At 38.9% G+C, this 18,061-nt stretch overlaps 1 protein-coding gene and 1 long non-coding RNA gene across 7 annotated transcripts; one reads left to right on the forward strand and one right to left on the reverse strand.

Annotated features, from left to right (window-relative positions):
• Nucleotides 1-364: 364 nt before the first annotated feature.
• LOC111339336 (metallophosphoesterase 1 homolog) lies at nucleotides 365-12,685 on the reverse strand. 6 transcript variants are annotated; one of them, XM_022945980.2, is made up of 9 exons: nucleotides 12,546-12,685; nucleotides 12,252-12,446; nucleotides 5,007-5,130; nucleotides 4,675-4,730; nucleotides 4,051-4,233; nucleotides 3,745-3,924; nucleotides 2,816-2,866; nucleotides 2,113-2,224; nucleotides 365-919 (listed from the first exon to the last, which is right to left on the reverse strand). In XM_022945980.2, exons 2-9 carry the CDS (start codon nucleotides 12,432-12,434, stop codon nucleotides 723-725), a joined length of 1,086 nt encoding a protein of 361 aa, XP_022801715.1. In that variant the 5' UTR covers nucleotides 12,435-12,446; nucleotides 12,546-12,685; the 3' UTR covers nucleotides 365-722. The 6 variants fall into 6 exon arrangements, with proteins under 6 accessions (XP_022801715.1, XP_088609658.1, XP_022801721.1 ...); XM_088753532.1 differs by lacking the exons at nucleotides 12,252-12,446; nucleotides 12,546-12,685 and adding an exon at nucleotides 6,805-6,899; XM_022945986.2 differs by lacking the exons at nucleotides 12,252-12,446; nucleotides 12,546-12,685 and adding an exon at nucleotides 6,460-6,597.
• Nucleotides 6,962-14,476, forward strand: LOC148736238 (uncharacterized). The gene is made up of 2 exons (XR_015998798.1): nucleotides 6,962-7,102; nucleotides 12,643-14,476. It is a non-coding gene; the product is annotated as an uncharacterized LOC148736238 (long non-coding RNA).
• The last annotated feature ends 3,585 nt before the right edge of the window (nucleotides 14,477-18,061 follow it).

The raw sequence follows: 18,061 nt of genomic DNA on the forward strand, positions 1-18,061 counted from the left end.
AATTATACCACGTACAAAGCTACGAAGAATAACCCCTCAGCTCAGAATGACTTGTAAGATATATTGATATTTGAGCCCTATTATCATGGGAGGCTTATCAAAGAGAGGATCTTTTGAAAATATCATCTTGTCCTTTGTTTTCATTGACGAGCTTTTAGTATAACTATGTCGATATCTTAGTATCTAAATGCACAGAACACTTAGCTTGCAGAAAGGGTGTGTTAAATGATGGGCTCCTGATGTGATTCCATAAATGGGTGCAGCATTTATAATTACATGCACCTCAGTATCTCAAATAAACATCTCCCTACCTCCGTCTCATGGTGAAAACCTCTTGTGCGTCATTCCTTAGTAAGGGCTCTCATTATGATCATATATAAGTTTTTAATGTTATTGAAAGTGAGCACAAGCAAAGTCATTGATGAACAAATTTTTGATGAATAAAAAAAAAAAAAACAGAAGCTTTGCTGTGATCGGAGTACCAGTCCTACCGCAAAAATGACGCTGATTGGCACAAGAGATTCATGCCGTAAAGAGCGTTCTACGCTCCATATCTAATTATTCTCTAAGTGAATTTCAAATTTCCTGTGGTATAAACCAGGATAAACTTCAAACTCGTTCCCAAGGAATCTCTTCCTCTCTTCTTCTTTTCGCTCCCTCTCTCTCCAGTTTCTTTCGCTCCAAGCGGCAGGGAGGAGAGAAACCCTTACAACGATCTAGTGTCACTGCATTTTAAGACAAAGTTTGAAAATGAAACCAATCTTCCGTTTAAAACCGTCTTTGTAATGAAAGACTATTGTCGATATTAACCATTGGAGTGTGAATACAACAAATACAAATGTAATTCCTAAATACGCTTTTAAATATGGGTATCTTGTGGGCAATGGTAGTTCGGAGAAAACAATAGAGCCATCCACACCTATGAAAAGACAAGAAGTAACTCAAAAGAAATAAAAGCCATATCAGATAAAGATAGTAATGATTAGGATAACGAAAATAAAATAATCAACATTGTCACCATAATGTTAAAAATTATGATGAAGATAGTAATAATAAAATTTGAAAACAATAATAATGATAATAATAATAATAATAATAATAATAAATAATAATGATGACATGATCAGAATTGTATGACAGACAGTAGAGAGAATTGCTAACAGGGTTTATGTATTTTTTCAGGAACCTAATTCAAGGATTTTCAAGGACTTCTTAGGTCATTTTCAAGGACCTTGACTGTCAAATTCAAGGACCCTTTACATAAAATAGGAGCTAATAGAAATAGCATGCACATCAGAGTGATCACGTGCCAGGTAGCCAAGACTATTTTCGATGGACCAATCAGGTACAAAATGTCTAAAAATCACGTGTCAAACATCATAATGGGACGCAGGATTTAAAAGGAAAACTCGCTTTCGCGATTTGTGCTAGAAACTTAGATTTTCAACACCGAAAACAAAAGAAAACTTTGACTCTGATTCATATGCACTTATTTTCAAGGAATTTTCAGAAATATTCAAGTACTTGAGTCTAAATTCAAGGGTTTTCAAGTCCTTGAAAACAAAAAACTAAATTCAAGGACTTTCAAGGTGCGCAGGAACCCTGTACTGATGAGATCGTGGGAGTGAAAAGGGTTAATTCACGTAGCTTTTTACACCATGCGTATTGAGTCTATTAAGTATTGATTAAAGACGAGTGGAAAAGTTCGAATTTTTGCTGTTCTTCTTCAGAAAACCTACCAAATAAAAAAATAATAAATAAATAAATAAAAAAACAAGAAAGAGAGACTTTACCACATCAAGGCAATTCAAGCTATTCAGCATCTCGGCAGTACAAACCAGAAAGAGCTTGCCATCCTTTTTTCGTTTTTTCTTTTTACCTCTTCAATGGATCAGGTTTCGAAATTTCATTTATTTTGTGTCATATTAGAAAATTCCTAAGCTAGAAAAAAACCCTACCTAGTTTTTCGAGGCGTTTGCCACTAAATATAATTAACAAAAAAACCGAAACCAGGAAATTGTGCAGAAAAACGGAGAAGGCTTCCACAATTCTATATTTCGGGAACCTTTACTTCTCTTTGTAAGGTATAACGATATCTTACTTTTAACCTACCGATGACTGCTACTGCGAGGCTCATCTTCTCTGTCCCCATGCGATAGCTGCACGTTGGAACAACGTGCTCTGTAAATGTCACTTTTCCGATCTTGTGGTCGATGGTTGCTCTCTAAAAAAGGATGGGAGAACTCACTAAGTTTTGTCTGGTTTTAAAAGTTCAGTTGTTAGTGACGCCCTGTTAGTATCTGAGAAGCATAAAAAAGTGAATTTTTTGAAAGTTACAGTTATGTAGTACTGTGTCGATAATGATATAAATACGCGACCTGCTATTTTGTCTTCAGGTCAAAATATCATCGATTCAGTTATATTTGTTCATAGTTCTGTAACGAAGCATGTAACAAAGCATCTCTTTGAGATTAAAAAAGCACCTAAGTGGTAAACTGGATCATTGCAAATCGATTCAGTGAATGAAATACAGTAAATAGATCGTACATTGATAAAAATTCCAAGCTGATGGGATAGAGAAACGAACTAAATGCTATTTGAGGAGTGAAGGGAAAGAGTTAATTAAACTTCAGACTATCGAGAAACACTTTTAGTGTTAAAACTGTTATCACAAGGTTTACTCCTGTTGCATCACTCCTTAACCGTGTCCCTGACAACGGGTTCTCTCGAGGATGTGTTGATTCACTTTCGTTTGTCGAGGTTTATTTCTGCTTTCACTAAAATGTCCACTAAACTTATTTACCTCATTACCTACCTCGTGAATATGTCCTGAGAAAGCATGATATGGTTGAACAGCCTCTATTAACTAGGAAATGAGATGGTAAACACATTCATTTGTAATAAAAATCATCGCATCACTTTGCTTAAACAAGTTAAACAAGTTTCAGTTTAGTCTAACTGAAGCATTGATCAGATTACTCAGTTACTACGTACTGTGGCAGTGGAAAATGAACAAAAGTGATAAGAACAAAATCGATGCCTTCCAAAGCAGATGTCTCAGACGGATATTTAAGATACGCTGGCAGGAAAGAATTACAATCAAAGAAGTCCTGAAGATGGCTGAGATGGAGAACCTCAGTGAGGATGTGCGAAGGAGACGAGGGAAATTTATCGGCCACATCACGAGGAAAGAACCATATAATGACTACAGAACTGCATTAACCTGGACCCCAGGAGGGCGGCGAAAACAGGGCAGGCCAATGACAACATGGAGGAAGACAGCAGAGAGAGAAAGGGAAAAAGCTGGACGGAAGAACTGGAGTGAGGTACAAAGTCGCAGCGGCTGACAGAGCTGGTTGGCGGGATTGTGTTGAGGCCTTATGTGCCACATGGCATGAAGAAGATAGGTGAAGGTGAAGGTGACAGTATTCTGTACTCGAGAGAAATGAAACGAAGACTGGTGCCGAGCCGAAGACCGAACATCCCATCTCTCAATTTTCAATCTTACTTTGTGAAAAGTCTTAGAGACTGAGTTTGTTATTTTTTTTTGAGGGGGGGGGGTATAGATTTTCTGGTTGAATTACACCAGCTGCAAAGTACCCTCTCCATGTTAATTTCAGTGTTTTTACTCAGCCTTGATTAGTGACGACTATGCCTATATAATTATTTAACAGTCCTCTTCATTTGTTAAGTAATTAATGGACATGCTCCGTAATTAGGGCATAATCTCTGAAAAAAGCTCACCTTTATTATTGGAACTATTTGACTTCTGCTCGTATTATTAAGCGGAACGTGTCCAATAAGAATAGAAATCCTGTTGGGATCAAGCCTTGAGGGCAAATTGTCAATAAAGGCTATTGTGTTGTTATAGATATCCCATTCCGATGCTAAAGGCCTCCTTCTTAGTAAACTCACCGAATTTATCTGTGAAATATCCATAACAACATTTTTCATGAATGATTACAAAACAGAGAATTATTATTTGATAATGACAATCAATCATCGAACTACATTTTTCCCCAAGAGTATTGAACAAAGAAAAATAATTACCTTCACCATCTGAAAAGTGTTCTTGAGCTTTATAACATCGTCTAGTGAGCCAAAGTTTTCTGAAAATCTTGCCACTTTTCCTTTTGTGATAATATCGCTCGATTCGCCTCCAATGTCATTGTCTCCAGCGATGTGAATTCTGCAAATTCCAGCCGGGGTATCAAAGATCCTATCATGTCTGGTCTGAAATAAATATAATGCGCTTACTGAAACTGGGATCTCTCTAATGAAGATAAAAAACCTTTTTCTTTACGCCCAACAACCTATGGTAAACTTGGCACTGTTCTGAATTCCAGTTTTGTATGCAATGTTAGAATCTCTTTACCAAGCGAAAACCACAACAATAACTTAGTCTTCAATTAAAGTTAATTCGCCGCCTTTCCGAACCTTTTTGACAACTTCGTTATAGCAACATAATTTCGGTTCAATAGAAATCAAAAGTTACAAATTATTATTGCCTTAAAAGACATGTTATAGAATACCCGTTGTTAGGATATGATTCGCTCCGACAAAGGGCTAACGCTCGAAACGTCAACTTTTGTAATCGTTACGGTGGCCAATTTACCCTTTAAACTTTGTTGATATATCCAAATTGTTAGGATGATACTATTATGAAAATGTTACCTTATACTCTTGAAATTCCTCAGCGGTAGCAACGAATCCTTCATCTAATACATCACCTATTCCAAGCGAAGATGTCTGTAATGAGCAATTACAACAAGCACATACTTTTTTAAAGAGACAAATCAGCAAAAATGAATCGAGTAATTAGTCGAACTCGGCAACGGGTTCTCAGTAGCTCAGTTGGTTTGCTGAGCATCGATTCCGCTGAGAAATCGATGAGTTTGATGGTCGATTTTTAATAAAGAAATGATTATTTTTGTTCTTCGGCACGTAACAAATGTTTCTAGACCATTTTTAAATAAATCTTACCAACAACTATTCTCTGCACAAACCTAAATGAATGACAGCATCTGGGTAGAAACATGTCAGTGCCATAAAGAAAGCCTTCTTCAGGTACCAGTCGGCATCAAAGCGCGTCATATAACCAAGAATCCCTGGACGTTCTCCTTTGTAACCCTAACAAAAGTACAAAAAAAAAAAAAAAAAAAATCCGTGAGTTCAGCAGAAAAGCCAAAGAAGAAGAAAACAATAATTGGACGTCATAAATCAAATCTTAAACACAGTGTGGTTACAGCCCTCATTAAAGGTGGCAGATCACCGCTGAATCAAGGAAAAACTTGTGCTCGAGGCAAGCGGCCCATCCAGTCGCAGCCGATACACTGATGGTATGCTAGTCCATAGAATCACGTAACATAATATGACTTGTTATTACATCGCTTGCAGCGCCCATAGGTAAGATGAAGTGAATCTTGTGTTCTGATTGGCTACCCGAGTGAGCAAGATGGGCCCATCTTGCCCGTTCGGGATTGCCCGCATTGATCCCGTGAATGAAAATAAAAGAATTAGATTTACGCTCGGCGATGGAAAAGCAAAAAGTGGCAGAAGAAACAAAGATAACAGAAACGACTCTCGTGTGTTCGTTGTGCTACAAACACAGCTGGCTTTCTTTCTTGGCTCTCGAAGTAAACAAGTCATTCTTAATCCTTAATAAAGAGAAATCATTTTGATATATATTGAACCTTTTACCAACCAAGCTTGTTCGGCTAAGATGGTTGGATATAAGCCTCGTTCTTTTTTCGCATTTTTATGGACTTCATCACTGTCCATAAAAATGCAAAAAAAAAAAAAAAAAAAAAGAACGCGGCCACTATCCAGCCATCTTGACCTCGCGCATGGTTAATAACGCATATCATATGAATAAACAATAAGAGGTGGTATTGTAGGAGACTGGATACATATAAAGATTACATGAACATGAGCTATTCAGGCGGTTTTCTTTCTGAAAGTAAATAAAAATAGGTCTTTACCATATTTTTAAACAACCTGCATATATGTTCGCAATTTGAAAGTGTTTCCACTTCTTACTTGAAGCAGGAGACTGAACCACAACTGATACGTAAATCAAGTTAAATCGTTTGACTCCGCTCGCCCTCCAGTCATGCGAGTAAAGGCAAGCAATATTTTTTTTCAAATTTAGCCAAAATGCATCGTATTTTGGCCTGCATAAGAACGAATTTAAGAAATGATCCTCACAGCTGTGTTACAATTCAAGAAATTCGAGTCCGCGCCTGCCAGAAACTAGCTGGGCGCTTTAACCAAATAAGCCACAAATGCCCCATGAGTGGAATTTATATTCTAGAGGGGACTCAATGCGTGATCATAGATTGAGAGGGAAGATGATATCTATACAAGGAGTGAGTGGGCTATTTATATCGATGCTAATGATCTAGCGAATGATCTCAATACTGTACAATACAAATGCACACAATATATGTATCTTATTACCTCTTATTGAACGTTTTGTTTTGTAGTATCGCTGGGTATTTTACTTGTTTGTCTTTTGACGAGCCCGTAAGGCGAGTCAAAATACGGTACAACTCGTAAAATACTCAGCGATACTTCACATGAAACGCAGGGTAGTTTCTTATTAAACGTTTCATGTGAAGTATCGCTGAGTATTTTTACGAGTTGTACCGAGTTGTACCGTATTTTGACGAGCCCGTAAGGCGAGTCAGAAGACAATTAAACAACGAGTAAAATACTCAGCAATACTACAAAACAAAACGTTCAAAACGGCTCGAACTTCGATTGTTTGTAAACTGCTGATGCAGTCCGACCAAAGTCGAATACCATGTTGGAAGTGGCTAGTACAGATAATGGGTTTATGCTGGAGAAATGGCCCACTCCACTCCCACTCGCAGATTTCAACACCGTAATATGTGACGAGTTTGTTTACCAATCGTGGGAATGGGCAATTCTGGTTGGTCAGTTTCGAAATTCTTAAAACACTTTCGCGAGATCTATGCCTGCAGAATTTCTAACACTCTAGACGTTACTGAAGATGAAGCAATCTACTCGGAAGAAACAGCAGAACTAGCGATGAGGAGGAGGTGGACGACGAATTCGACGCCGACACCAAGGACAAACAGTAAGCCGTCTTTACCGAAAACGACAAATCGGGGCGATTTGTCGTTTTCGGTAAGCCACCACATAAATAAATTCAATCACCAACTTCAACTTGTTTTGTTAATTTATTTCTGCATGCAATATCTCGGCTTATCCTTGGGTTTCACCCACGTGACCAATACCTTAGCAACGGTTACTATCCGCCATCTTGGTGTCCCTCGAGCGTAAACAAACCGTATCTAACGAAGAGTTCATGTGAGAAAGATGGGATGGTTTTATGCATTATTGTTGGCTGTTCGAGCAAAAGTGGAAAGCATAAAGACTAAGGATTTTTTCGTATAATAATTTAATAATTTTATTATTTCTAGAGCGCAAAATTCATTATATATATATATGATCTAATGCGCTATACCTAAGATCATCACAAATCAAGGGGAAGAACAAGAGGAACTAGAAGTTGTTATATTGTTCGAGGCTTGCGGCTGTTGTAGATCCTCGATTTTTTGGTCGAGCTTTTCTTTGAGCTTCTTAGCCGATGAGAAATCGATGTCTTTAGCCCTCGCATACGGCACTTCATTGACCTATGTCAGCAAAATCCATGAGCATTTTACCTGAGTGCAAGTAAGCTTGGGGTGTCACGAAAACTCACACCCCGAAAACTCAGACTCCTCGAAAATTCAAGAGATAAACTCGACTAATGATCACTCCTGGTAATCCCTCTTGTATTTTGACCTTTTGGGTCTTCATCCAACTGAAGCAGCAAAAGCAAGGCCGCAAGTTGCACGTTTCGCAAAATCGTCCTATGGTTGAGTATTAAAACATTTTAGAGTGACACAAGACTTCATTTAGCTTAGATTTCCTCTATTTTTCCCGTTAAGTTTGAACTTTCCATTCACAGTTAACGAGATCAAATGCGCTCGCTCCAACAAAAAAAAAAAAAAAGTATTAAAATGTGGCGTGATTTTGACGAGCCGAAAGGGACGTTTGTTTACCTTTTTGTACTTCGTCGCACAGATCCTTGTTGTCGCTCTGTTAAAATTTTTAAATATTTCGCGATAATAATGGATACAAACAGAGACTCGGCCCACCAGTCCCAAAACGAAGACAATTTTGCGACCCTTGGGCTAGAGTTCTTAAATGAGGCAGAAAGAGAAAAACAACGCAAAAGAAGACTCGGCATCAGCGCCGTCACGATTCGCCTCACTGAAGAATCACTCTTGATATTGTTGTTCGTCTTTCGCGTCGGATTTGTTGCATTATTCCACCGGTTATATTATAAAAAAATTATTTCATACTTTATGCTATGCAGCACTTCGGAAGCTTGGAGAACACTTCGAGGGACCTGAGTTTTCGGTGTCTGAGTTTTCGTGACACCCAGCGACCTTGCCATGAATTCTAGTAGTTGCCTCTAACATAAATAAAACACTCGCGATATGTGAGCATGACTCAGCCAGTCCAGCTTTGCATCCCAAGCAATGGGCTGACAAAATAGTCCCATCGTTTTCGGAAATGACCCAAATGTTCACTAAAGGATCATTCATATGCTGTGAATGCCAAACTCGTGCTCTCACGGCATACTTGCCGGCGATTACTTTGCCTACAACTGAGGTTACAAACCCCGACACCATTTGATTAAACGCCTCTAGACTCTTGAACGCCTTGAACTCCTTCTTGGTGTAGAAGCTGGTCTCAAGAACGAGGTAACTCAGCAAGTCCGACGCTTCCACAGGAGGCAAGCATTTTGGACTGAACTTCTCGGCTGGTATGCTTGCAGGGTCAACCCCAATGACCGAGATCTTTTGCAAACATCTTTCCTTCCAACTCTCTAAGCTTTCGGCATACTCAGAGAGCACTGGGATACCTTAAGATGAATGCCAGATACTTTTATCGCTTTTTTCTTCCTGGATATTCATGTAGTTGGCGAAATAATACGGCGATAAGAGAGAGGGCTTCACTATAGAAATCGACTAATTACTCATAAATTTGACACCCGAGGGACACCAACATGGCGGACACTAACTTCAGCAAAGCTTGTGACGTCATCTGAAACCCAACCATAGAGGAATATATCTGTTTCCTTTCAATTTGCTGTTTCGAAAAAAATAATTATGTATGGAAAAACACTCAGCTATAAGCAGAGAACCCTTCTCTAGCTCAAATTTTCGAGATTTTGGTAAAGTTTTATGAAAAAATCGCTCGGCTTGAATAAATAATTTTACATGTGATCGATTTTTAAACAATATCGTCTAATCAAGATTACGGCTATTCTTCTTCGATGAAGAGCACTGTGTTTCGGTTGTCTGAGCAAGAAACAATACTTGCGAACACTGCGTGACGGGGATTACATGATTGACAATCAGATTGACAGGCCTGCATGAAGTTACGCATGCTCTCTTTCTCTTTTCCAGCTTATTTGCATTTTCTCGTGCGACGTTTTTCGATGGACGCGATTCCGTAATGATATGCACAATGCAATCTCAGCACGAAGTTATCTAAGGTAAAATTTTTCGTCATATCCAAGGCAAAAGAATTTTTCAAAAAAATTGATATAAACATAAAACACTCATGTAAAGAGACTGTAAAGGGTAGTTTTTGAGTTATTTTTTTTAAAAAAATAACTATATGTTAGCGTATAGATTGGTGTATTGTGGTGTAGTGTAATCTGATCAGCGCAATTTGGTGTATCTCTAAGCAATCTGATTGGCGCATCTTTTTTTTGGTGTATCTCAACGCAGTGTGATTTGCCCAATTTTTTGGTGTATCTCAAACCAATCAGATTGTAGTATTTTTCGATGTCGCACCAATCAGAGCGTTCTTGCTAATTTGTAGTTTGACAGGTCTTCAAATTTCAGCGAATCAACGCTTGAGTCGGAGAGAGCGGTTCGCGAATTAAGGAAATGTATCAGTCGTGTTGGGAAAGTGGTGGAGTTGTGATCGTTGTACGACTATGCTTATTCTTCCCTCTGAAGGAGACTGAGTGAAACATGAGAAAAATTTTGAATCAAATATTACTTCAGATGTTGATAGGAACAACTTCAGGATATTTCATTGCTATTTATGAGTTAATCAGCGATTCCAATTTTGAATTTCGCTCAAGGAACGAGGTAAGATGACATCTACAAGAGTTGTAAGACCATCTATTCAGTGTAATGGCTCATGTCCTTCGTGAGGATTTTATCGCTATGATCTGTCTGGATTTGAAAGGTCGTCAGGGAACTTTTTCTACCGATTAGCGAGTTAAAACATGCATGTTTTGTGTACCGCTCCTTCACTTACGACGCATACACCTTCAGCTGGAGGCCTAACACGAATTTAGCGCTATAGCGTGTTGTTTCGGAAAGGCTAGTTTTACTGACTCTGGTAAATCTTGCGCAAGATATTTGCGTAAATCATATTTGATTGATAATCTTTTTTTTTTTGCCGTATGGTTGGTCTTTTAGCAGCGGTTGAATCGACCACCAAGTTACATTTACTTTCTGCGTCGACTGCCATGTTACATATCCGTTTCTTTGCTTCTAAAAGTCCTCCATGAATTAAATATTGTTTAAACGATACTTTCCCGTTACAATTGCGTGTTACTTTTTACTCGCCAGTATGGATTAGATTTTTTTAGACGAAATGCCATTTTCCAGTAAACAACGCAAATTTTATGACATAAATCTACCTCAATGAAAAATATTTCACAAGGGACAGAATGATACGGTCGGTTAATTTTCCACGCAACTCTCACGTGCTTAGACGTTTTCTACCAATAAAATTCGCTTATAGCTAACCTGGACTTTACCCCATTGCGTGTCAATTTCCTGTAAACAACCTGCATTTTATCACGTATTTCGCACGCAAAGGGCAAAGTCCAGATAGGCAACAACCAATCAAGTAGCCCACCTTATTATACTTTGAATAATGATACTTTCTCTTGGTTCAATCGACTTTCACTTGTTCAAAGAAGGGAGACCGGAAAATATCTTTGTCCAGAGGCTGTAAGAGATAAAATAGAGCTTTCCACTGCAAAATTATACGGAAGAGTATTTTGAGGCAACCTTCTGTAACTGAACAAGAACCTACACGGAGCCTATATTTGGGCCGGATTTGTGGATCAGCGGATTGGATTGAATTGGTTGGAATTGAAGGCTTTGCTGTTTTAGCAAAATCGCTGTCGAGTGCGTTTCATGGTTTGTTAACATGGAGAGTTATGGAGGCTAAGACTTCGGAACAAGTTGATGCCATCCATGAAAATTTGGAATAACTAAAATCGCCGGAGGAAAGGCGGGATCACTCAATAAAAAGTTGTATTTGAACGCTATGACTTTATTTACTAGGATTTCTCTTGCTTACATCTAATAACAAACCTTTGAATTTTTTTTTTGCCTCGGAACGATATATCACAGAAGGCATTTTATAGACCTCAAGTTTTTTGACTGATTGAAATTAAAGGTATGTGGCAGTGACTTCCACAAGTTTTTTTTTTTTTTTTTGGTGAGAAAAGTACAATTGTTTTGTTCGCAATATTTATTTACGGATGGTTTCAATCGCCAACGTTTACATAAGATGGTTGTATTACTGTTCCCAAGGGTTGTTGTTTTCATCAGTACGTTAACAATAGTAGTGATTCACAGTATTAGGCTTGTATTATGAATAAATATATTTAAGTTCACTCCAAAGATGAGTATAAACTGTAACAAGCTTATCGTTGATGCGCGGCCAGTACTTCAAATCTGACTGACACTCGATGCCAAAACTCAACCTCGTTGCCTGGATATGCCACTACATTACTTAACGCCAATTAAAAACTGCGCGCTATTGTGCATTTTCTTGTACAGGAAAAACCAAACAGAATTTCTGATTCTGGCCCTTAATGGTCAGAATAATAATTAGGACTTTGTCTCTGACGAAGGAACGGCAATAAGCACAATTTTAACCTACTAGCAGGTTGTTGTTTAGTCTCGTCATGAGAGATAGCGTTGCGTGACAAGTTCAAATTAGGGCTGTGGAGGGGACTGCAGGAAGCGTTGTACGAATGCAGTTTGTTTTTGCCAACAATTATTCAGACACCAGCATCAGTTATATAGTGTCCCATTTCAACCTACGTATCCAAAAAAATAACTCCTGCATGCGTAGCATGCCTATGTTTGATACATGTCGAGGGCTTCGTTAAATGGTAAACTGCTCACCTGGATTTGAGAATCCGAAACAAAGAGCAGATTCAAAGAGTCGCTGTAAGCTTGAGGTATCCGCCATGTTGCAAAACACAACCAGAAACATCCAATCTCCCCAGTAAACAAAACGATAACAAGTACAACTAAGAAAAACTTGAAAATATGAACATTGTACTTGCGCCAGCGCCTCATGCACATCTGAAGCAAATACTGCAACAAAGATACAGGAATCCATAAATATAGGTAACGTTTTGTGAATCAGTTGCTTTTCAAACCTCAAGACTCGGATATGTACTAATTAATTCTCGCCTTTGAATAGCGAGCTTTGGAGTCCAAAGCTCTCTACTTTTATCCTCTGAGCGGTCGCAACATAATAAATTTTTTTCATTTGAAGATTTTCTTGCAGATGGTGACTTGATACTTTCGTGAGGAGACTTAGCACAAAATTGTGTCCCAATATCAAATGTCGCTCTTGCCAAGAGTGGTCCTCTTGACCTCGACACAAATCAGTGCGTTTAGAGGTGGGTACATTTCGCTGACCACCAGTCCATGGACTACCCTCGATGGACTACCAAAATGGACTACCCATATGGACTACTCTAAATTACCTATCTTCACGCGAGCGAATCTAGCAAAAAGAGGAACTTAATTTTCTTTTGTGCCAGAGGCACTCAACCGGTGACAACCTGTTAAAAATAAACCGATCTGTCACTTGATAACCAATAACTCCAATTTGTCGCCCGCTGTATTCCCATGGCTGTTATTAAAGAGAAAAAAAAGCTTCCATCACTTACAAAGTAAACAAAGGTGATCGGAAGGCGCCTCCTCGATAATTTTCGTTAAATCAGGCCAGGAACCTCTCGCCCAGATTAGCATTCACCTGATCATTGTGAATTACGGACAGACAGCTGAGCTTACAAACAAATTAAAAAACGTCGCGGTGTTATTTCCAAATGATACGCATAAACGCTGCAATAATTCTTGCAGTTTCTCCGAGATTTAAAACACGGAGCGAATATTTATAATCAGATAATCAAATTGACCCACAGACGAGATACGGGGAGATTTTATCTAAGGCAACGATACTCAACATAACTAGTGCAGATACTTCGAAATGAGTTTTCAATGTTCTTGGTGAGAGTTTTTCATGGCGTGATAGCGAAAATTATGGGTTACCACCGACTCTACAAGCGAGTAGCGTGGTCATTTTTTTCAAGTACACACAAGTACATATGATCTAGAAACCCGTAAGTAGACTGAGCGAAAAATACTGCGTTCTTTATTCCTTGTTTGAAATAGTTGTGTGAATACAAGCAAAGAACAAAGCGTCTTGCCCTTATTTTGTGCAAACTTGGCGCAGACACAACACTGTTTTCAAATTTTTCTGGTCACTTCAAGTACGCACGTGCGTATATGCGTAGAGGACGCTACGCGCCTGCTCTACATCTTGAAACAAGAAGCAAATCAAATCAAAGGAACCATGGAAAGAAACAAGTTGGGACCAAACCTAATACTGGATCGCAAACCTCACGAAACAGCAAACTTCAAAACTGCGACATGTAAAGGAACTTTCTAGTCTGACTTGTGGGTAGTCAAGATGTAGAGAGGATCGAAGTTATCATTTCTCTCTTCCATAGATGAATAATCCATGCACTTTCGCCATGACAGAATCGACTGAACTTCCACCTTTTATTCTCCTTTTACGAGTGATTGTCCTGAAAACCGTTTAGAAGGATATTCTTGCAGCTATGCCTACACAGTATGTATAACAACCTTTCGAGTCATCGGTATACAAAACTGAATGTGGTGTAACAAAATATTCAATTAGCTGAACAATATATCAGAACGAGCGTGACCGGCTCGTATGGTATTGCGTTACTCCCTTTTTTTTCCCATTTGAATGTAACGTACACAAAGCTCATTTCAAATTTCAAGCGAGCGCGTGTGAGCAATAATCTCCCCACCGAAACGATAGTGGAAGAGCTATTTAATGATAAAAGCTTCGCTGATGAGATGGAAAGGGGATAATAAAGCGATTTGGACCGGTAGCTGGCAAATGAGAGTGGAGAATCGAGGTAAGAAGTCTAGTAATGCCACAGGGTCCCCAGAGAAGCGACGAGTCTGGTTGTTCACTCGAAATATAAAGGAATGTATGGGAGAATATTGAGAAGTCTTATTATCGTAAACTTATATCATGAAATTTCTGAGTTAAAGCTCAGAATAAATGTAAACCTACCTCACTTGCTGTGTATTGTCGTTTCTGTGGCTCTAAATGGCGAATTTGAGCGATTTGTTGGGTTTTGCGTCGACTGTTACTATACATTATAGGAAGGAGACAAGGGTGGAAGCTCATTTTCGACCGCTCTAGCGCGAAGCCTTTCACCCAGAAATAAGAATCGCCCGGCTTCCAAATCGAAAACCAGATAAACTGAAAGGTTGATGCCTCTTCTCGTCGCATTCAATCGAAGATCCATTCAAAATGCAAGCGCTAAACGCCAAAAAAATTTCGAGAAATGCAGCTTTCGAAGCGATCAGCATCCGCGGCCCCGATTTCGTGTGCCAAGGATCAACCGTCACACTGTTTGCCTCACGCTGATTGGATGATGCTAATCAATGCGCAATTACAAATGCCTCATGTGAGGGGGGAATCAGGGGCATATTCGCGCCGGCGATTCATCTACTGACCAGCCTGGTGTGAGGTTGATGGGGCGTGACGGAAACCCTATACGACCTCAAACTTCTTTGTTCGCGTAAACCGTCTTGGAGAAAGTTAATTTACCCTGTGATGTTTTGTAACCTTCAGTTGTCATTTTTCTTAACGCAGAAAACATCGCCTTCCACCAGAATAGTCAGTAGATGAATCGCCGGCGCGAATATGCCCTTGACTCCCCCCTCACATGAGGCATTTGAAACTGGGCATTGTTTACCATCATCCAATCAGCGTGGAGCAAACAGCGTGACGGTTGCTATCTGGCACACCAAATCTGTTCTCGAAAGTTTTTTTGGCGGTTAGCGCTTGGATTTTGAATGGATCTAGATTGAATGACACGAGAAGAAGCGTCAACCTTTTGGTTTATCTGGTGTTCGATTTGGAAGCCGGGCGATTCTAATTTCTGGGTGAAAATCGGCTTAAAAAGCGGAGAGGTCGAAAATGAGCTTTCCACCCTTGTCTCCTTCTTGTACAGTAGAGTGACAGTCAACGCAAAATCTACCAAATCGCTCAAATTCGCCATTTAGAACCACAGAAACGACAATACACGGCAAGTGAGGTAGGTTTACATTTATTTTGAGCCTTAACATGGGCATTCCTCGATATATGTTTACGTATTAGGACTCTTCAATATTCTCCCATACATTTCTTTATAATATTTTGAACCAACGACCAGACACGCCGCTTGTGTGGGCCCCCTGTAGGGCTAACAGGCTATGGTTTATTGGTAAGCTAAGTTATTGGTATTGCATTGGTGGAATGTAGAAAACACGTATTTAAAAGTAACATTTTCTTTGAAAAAGAAACTTGCCTTCTTTCCCGGTGTCAAAATTATTTTAATCTGTTTGGTTGCGCACAGAAAAATGGTTTCTAATTGAACTATGGAAGTGGACGCGAACGTGTCATTATTGAATAGCTTGACCAGCCATCTAAAAAGCGTTCATAATTCAACAGTCCTTTACATTAAAGTTATCAATGTTGTGGCAATAGGAACAGGTTTTCCTTATATCCCTGCTATTTAAGAAGATGAGGGAGGAGGCAGGGGGTGCTTATTCTGGGAGGGGACGCTTGTTTCATATCATGGACAAGAGCGTGGGCGCTTCTTCAAGAAAATTCAGTATGTCGTTTTATCTTAAAATGAAATACATGGAAAAAAAACAAAATAAACTCTTAGCGGTATGTGATAGCCTCCGGCCATTTCTTAGTAAGCTATATACTATGTGTATCCCTTGACCATCGGCTTACGTAGTTTCCAGTCTTTCTTGGCCGGAGCCAATATTGAGAGGGCTCTGAAAATAGAAGCAAATTTTTGTAGTAAAAAAAAAAAGATGCTTTATTTGTTTATCAAAACGCTAAACTAAACAATTTGACTATACTGGATTAAGCGTCCACACACTGCCCGCCGAGACTAGCTATGCTATTTGTGGGTAGTGGTTGATTATGTTTAGTTAAGTTAAGTGTAAGCATCATTTTAGTAAAAAAAAAAAAAAAGCTAAACACCGAATAGAGCGAACAAACTAAACTAAAAAGCCAAGGAGATAAAAAGATGAAAATAAAAGTATCGAACCTCAGCATCAGTTCAAGCTCAAAGCAAACTTTACGCTCAAGTTCAAGTTCAAATTAAAGATTTCTGCGAGACTGAAATGATTGGATGAAGGGCTCTATGAGGTCTTGGCTTGCATGGCTAACGGAAAAAGAATGTCAGCTTTTAATATTCTCTTGCTGCGGTTCAAATTTTGGCCAGTTTACATTCTACGGCTGACAGCTGACTTCCTTCCCCTGTGACGAAAAGGTAAATTTTTACAGTTTACTTTTTTCTGCGAAAAGCGATTAAACTTTGACAATTTTTACGCCTAAAGGCTACATTGTGGCCGTTTTACAGCTAGTGGATAATTGAAGAAGAAGAAGAAGAAGAAGAGGATACTTTTATTTGGTTAGGGAAACTCCTACAGTTACAAAAACTGATATCCTTAGAGGCCTCAATAAAAAGAAATATAAAAAAAGTTAAAAATACGTAAAGCTAGTCCAACTAAGCTAATAGAAAGATATCTTAAAAAAGGATTAAAATTATTATAACCATTGATAAAAACTATAAATTATGATTAAAAAGTTCACATCCATGATAATAGAAAGCTTTTTTCGGACATTCTAATTTGATAGAAGGAAAACGGAGATGATCATTTTGCCGCGTTTTTCTCTGTACAATATCTCTATCAAAAGAAAAGGAATCCACTAAAAATTGCGGGCAGCGCTTATTTAAACATTTCCTCACAAGGTTTAACGCTTGAGTCTCCCGTCTAAGCCCCCTCGTATCATATCTAATGTGAGCTAGTGCTTCACCCTGCTGTTGGTTTGCATGATAATCCTTGCCGCACGTCTCTGTAGTTTTTCTATATTATCAGTATTTATAAGTCCACAACAATTCCAAACGGTATCACAATAATCAAGAACAGGAAGAATAAATGATTTATAAATTATACCAGCAGTATGTATACTAATGCTGCCGTTACTGCGGCCAAGAATTCCTAATTTCTTACTGGCTTTGTTAATTAAATAATTCACGTGTGCGTTCCATGAAAGCGACTCATCCAAAATTACTCCCAGGCAGTTATACTCAGCAACCTGTGTTAGCTCCTTACCATCGATATTCACAGAGAGATTAGCATTTGCTAACCTAGAACCAGTTCCAAATAAAACACATTCCATATGATGCACGATCCTCGCAGTAGATAGCGCTATTTAAGCAATAGCGAAAATCAGACCTGAAAAAAATCAGGCCTGTACGGGATTCGAACCACTGACCTCTGCGATACTAGTGCAGCGCTCTACCAATTGAGCTAACAAGCCAACAGAGAGCAGGCCGTTAAGTTGATTCGTAATAAACCCGTGAAAGTGATAAATGAGATACAATGAAATATATGAAGTTCATATATTTTGTACTGCGGTATTAGATACATATGATGCACGATCCTCGCAGTAGATAGCGCTATTTAAGCAATAGCGAAAATCACATTCTGTTTTTCCTTGGTGAATAAAAAGACTATTGTGTACAACCCAATCATTGACCTTAGCAAGTTCAGTGGTAAGAGTACCACTGATTTCTTGGGCGTTGCTA

The sequence above is a fragment of the Stylophora pistillata genome, chromosome 3, assembly GCF_964205215.1.
Source record: "Stylophora pistillata chromosome 3, jaStyPist1.2, whole genome shotgun sequence".
NCBI lineage: Eukaryota > Metazoa > Cnidaria > Anthozoa > Scleractinia > Pocilloporidae > Stylophora > Stylophora pistillata.

Bases quoted from the DNA above. Each gene is read 5' to 3' on its own strand.
- LOC111339336 (XM_022945980.2), bottom strand. From the start codon at position 12,434: ATGTGCATGAGGCGCTGGCGCAAGTACAATGTTCATATTTTCAAGTTT. The intron at 4,234-4,674 runs GTAACATTTTCA...TATTTATTTCAG, and splicing joins AGGAATTTCAAGAGTATAAG to ACCAGACATGATAGGATCTT. The intron at 3,925-4,050 runs GTAATTATTTTT...GATATTTCACAG, and splicing joins ACACTTTTCAGATGGTGAAG to ATAAATTCGGTGAGTTTACT.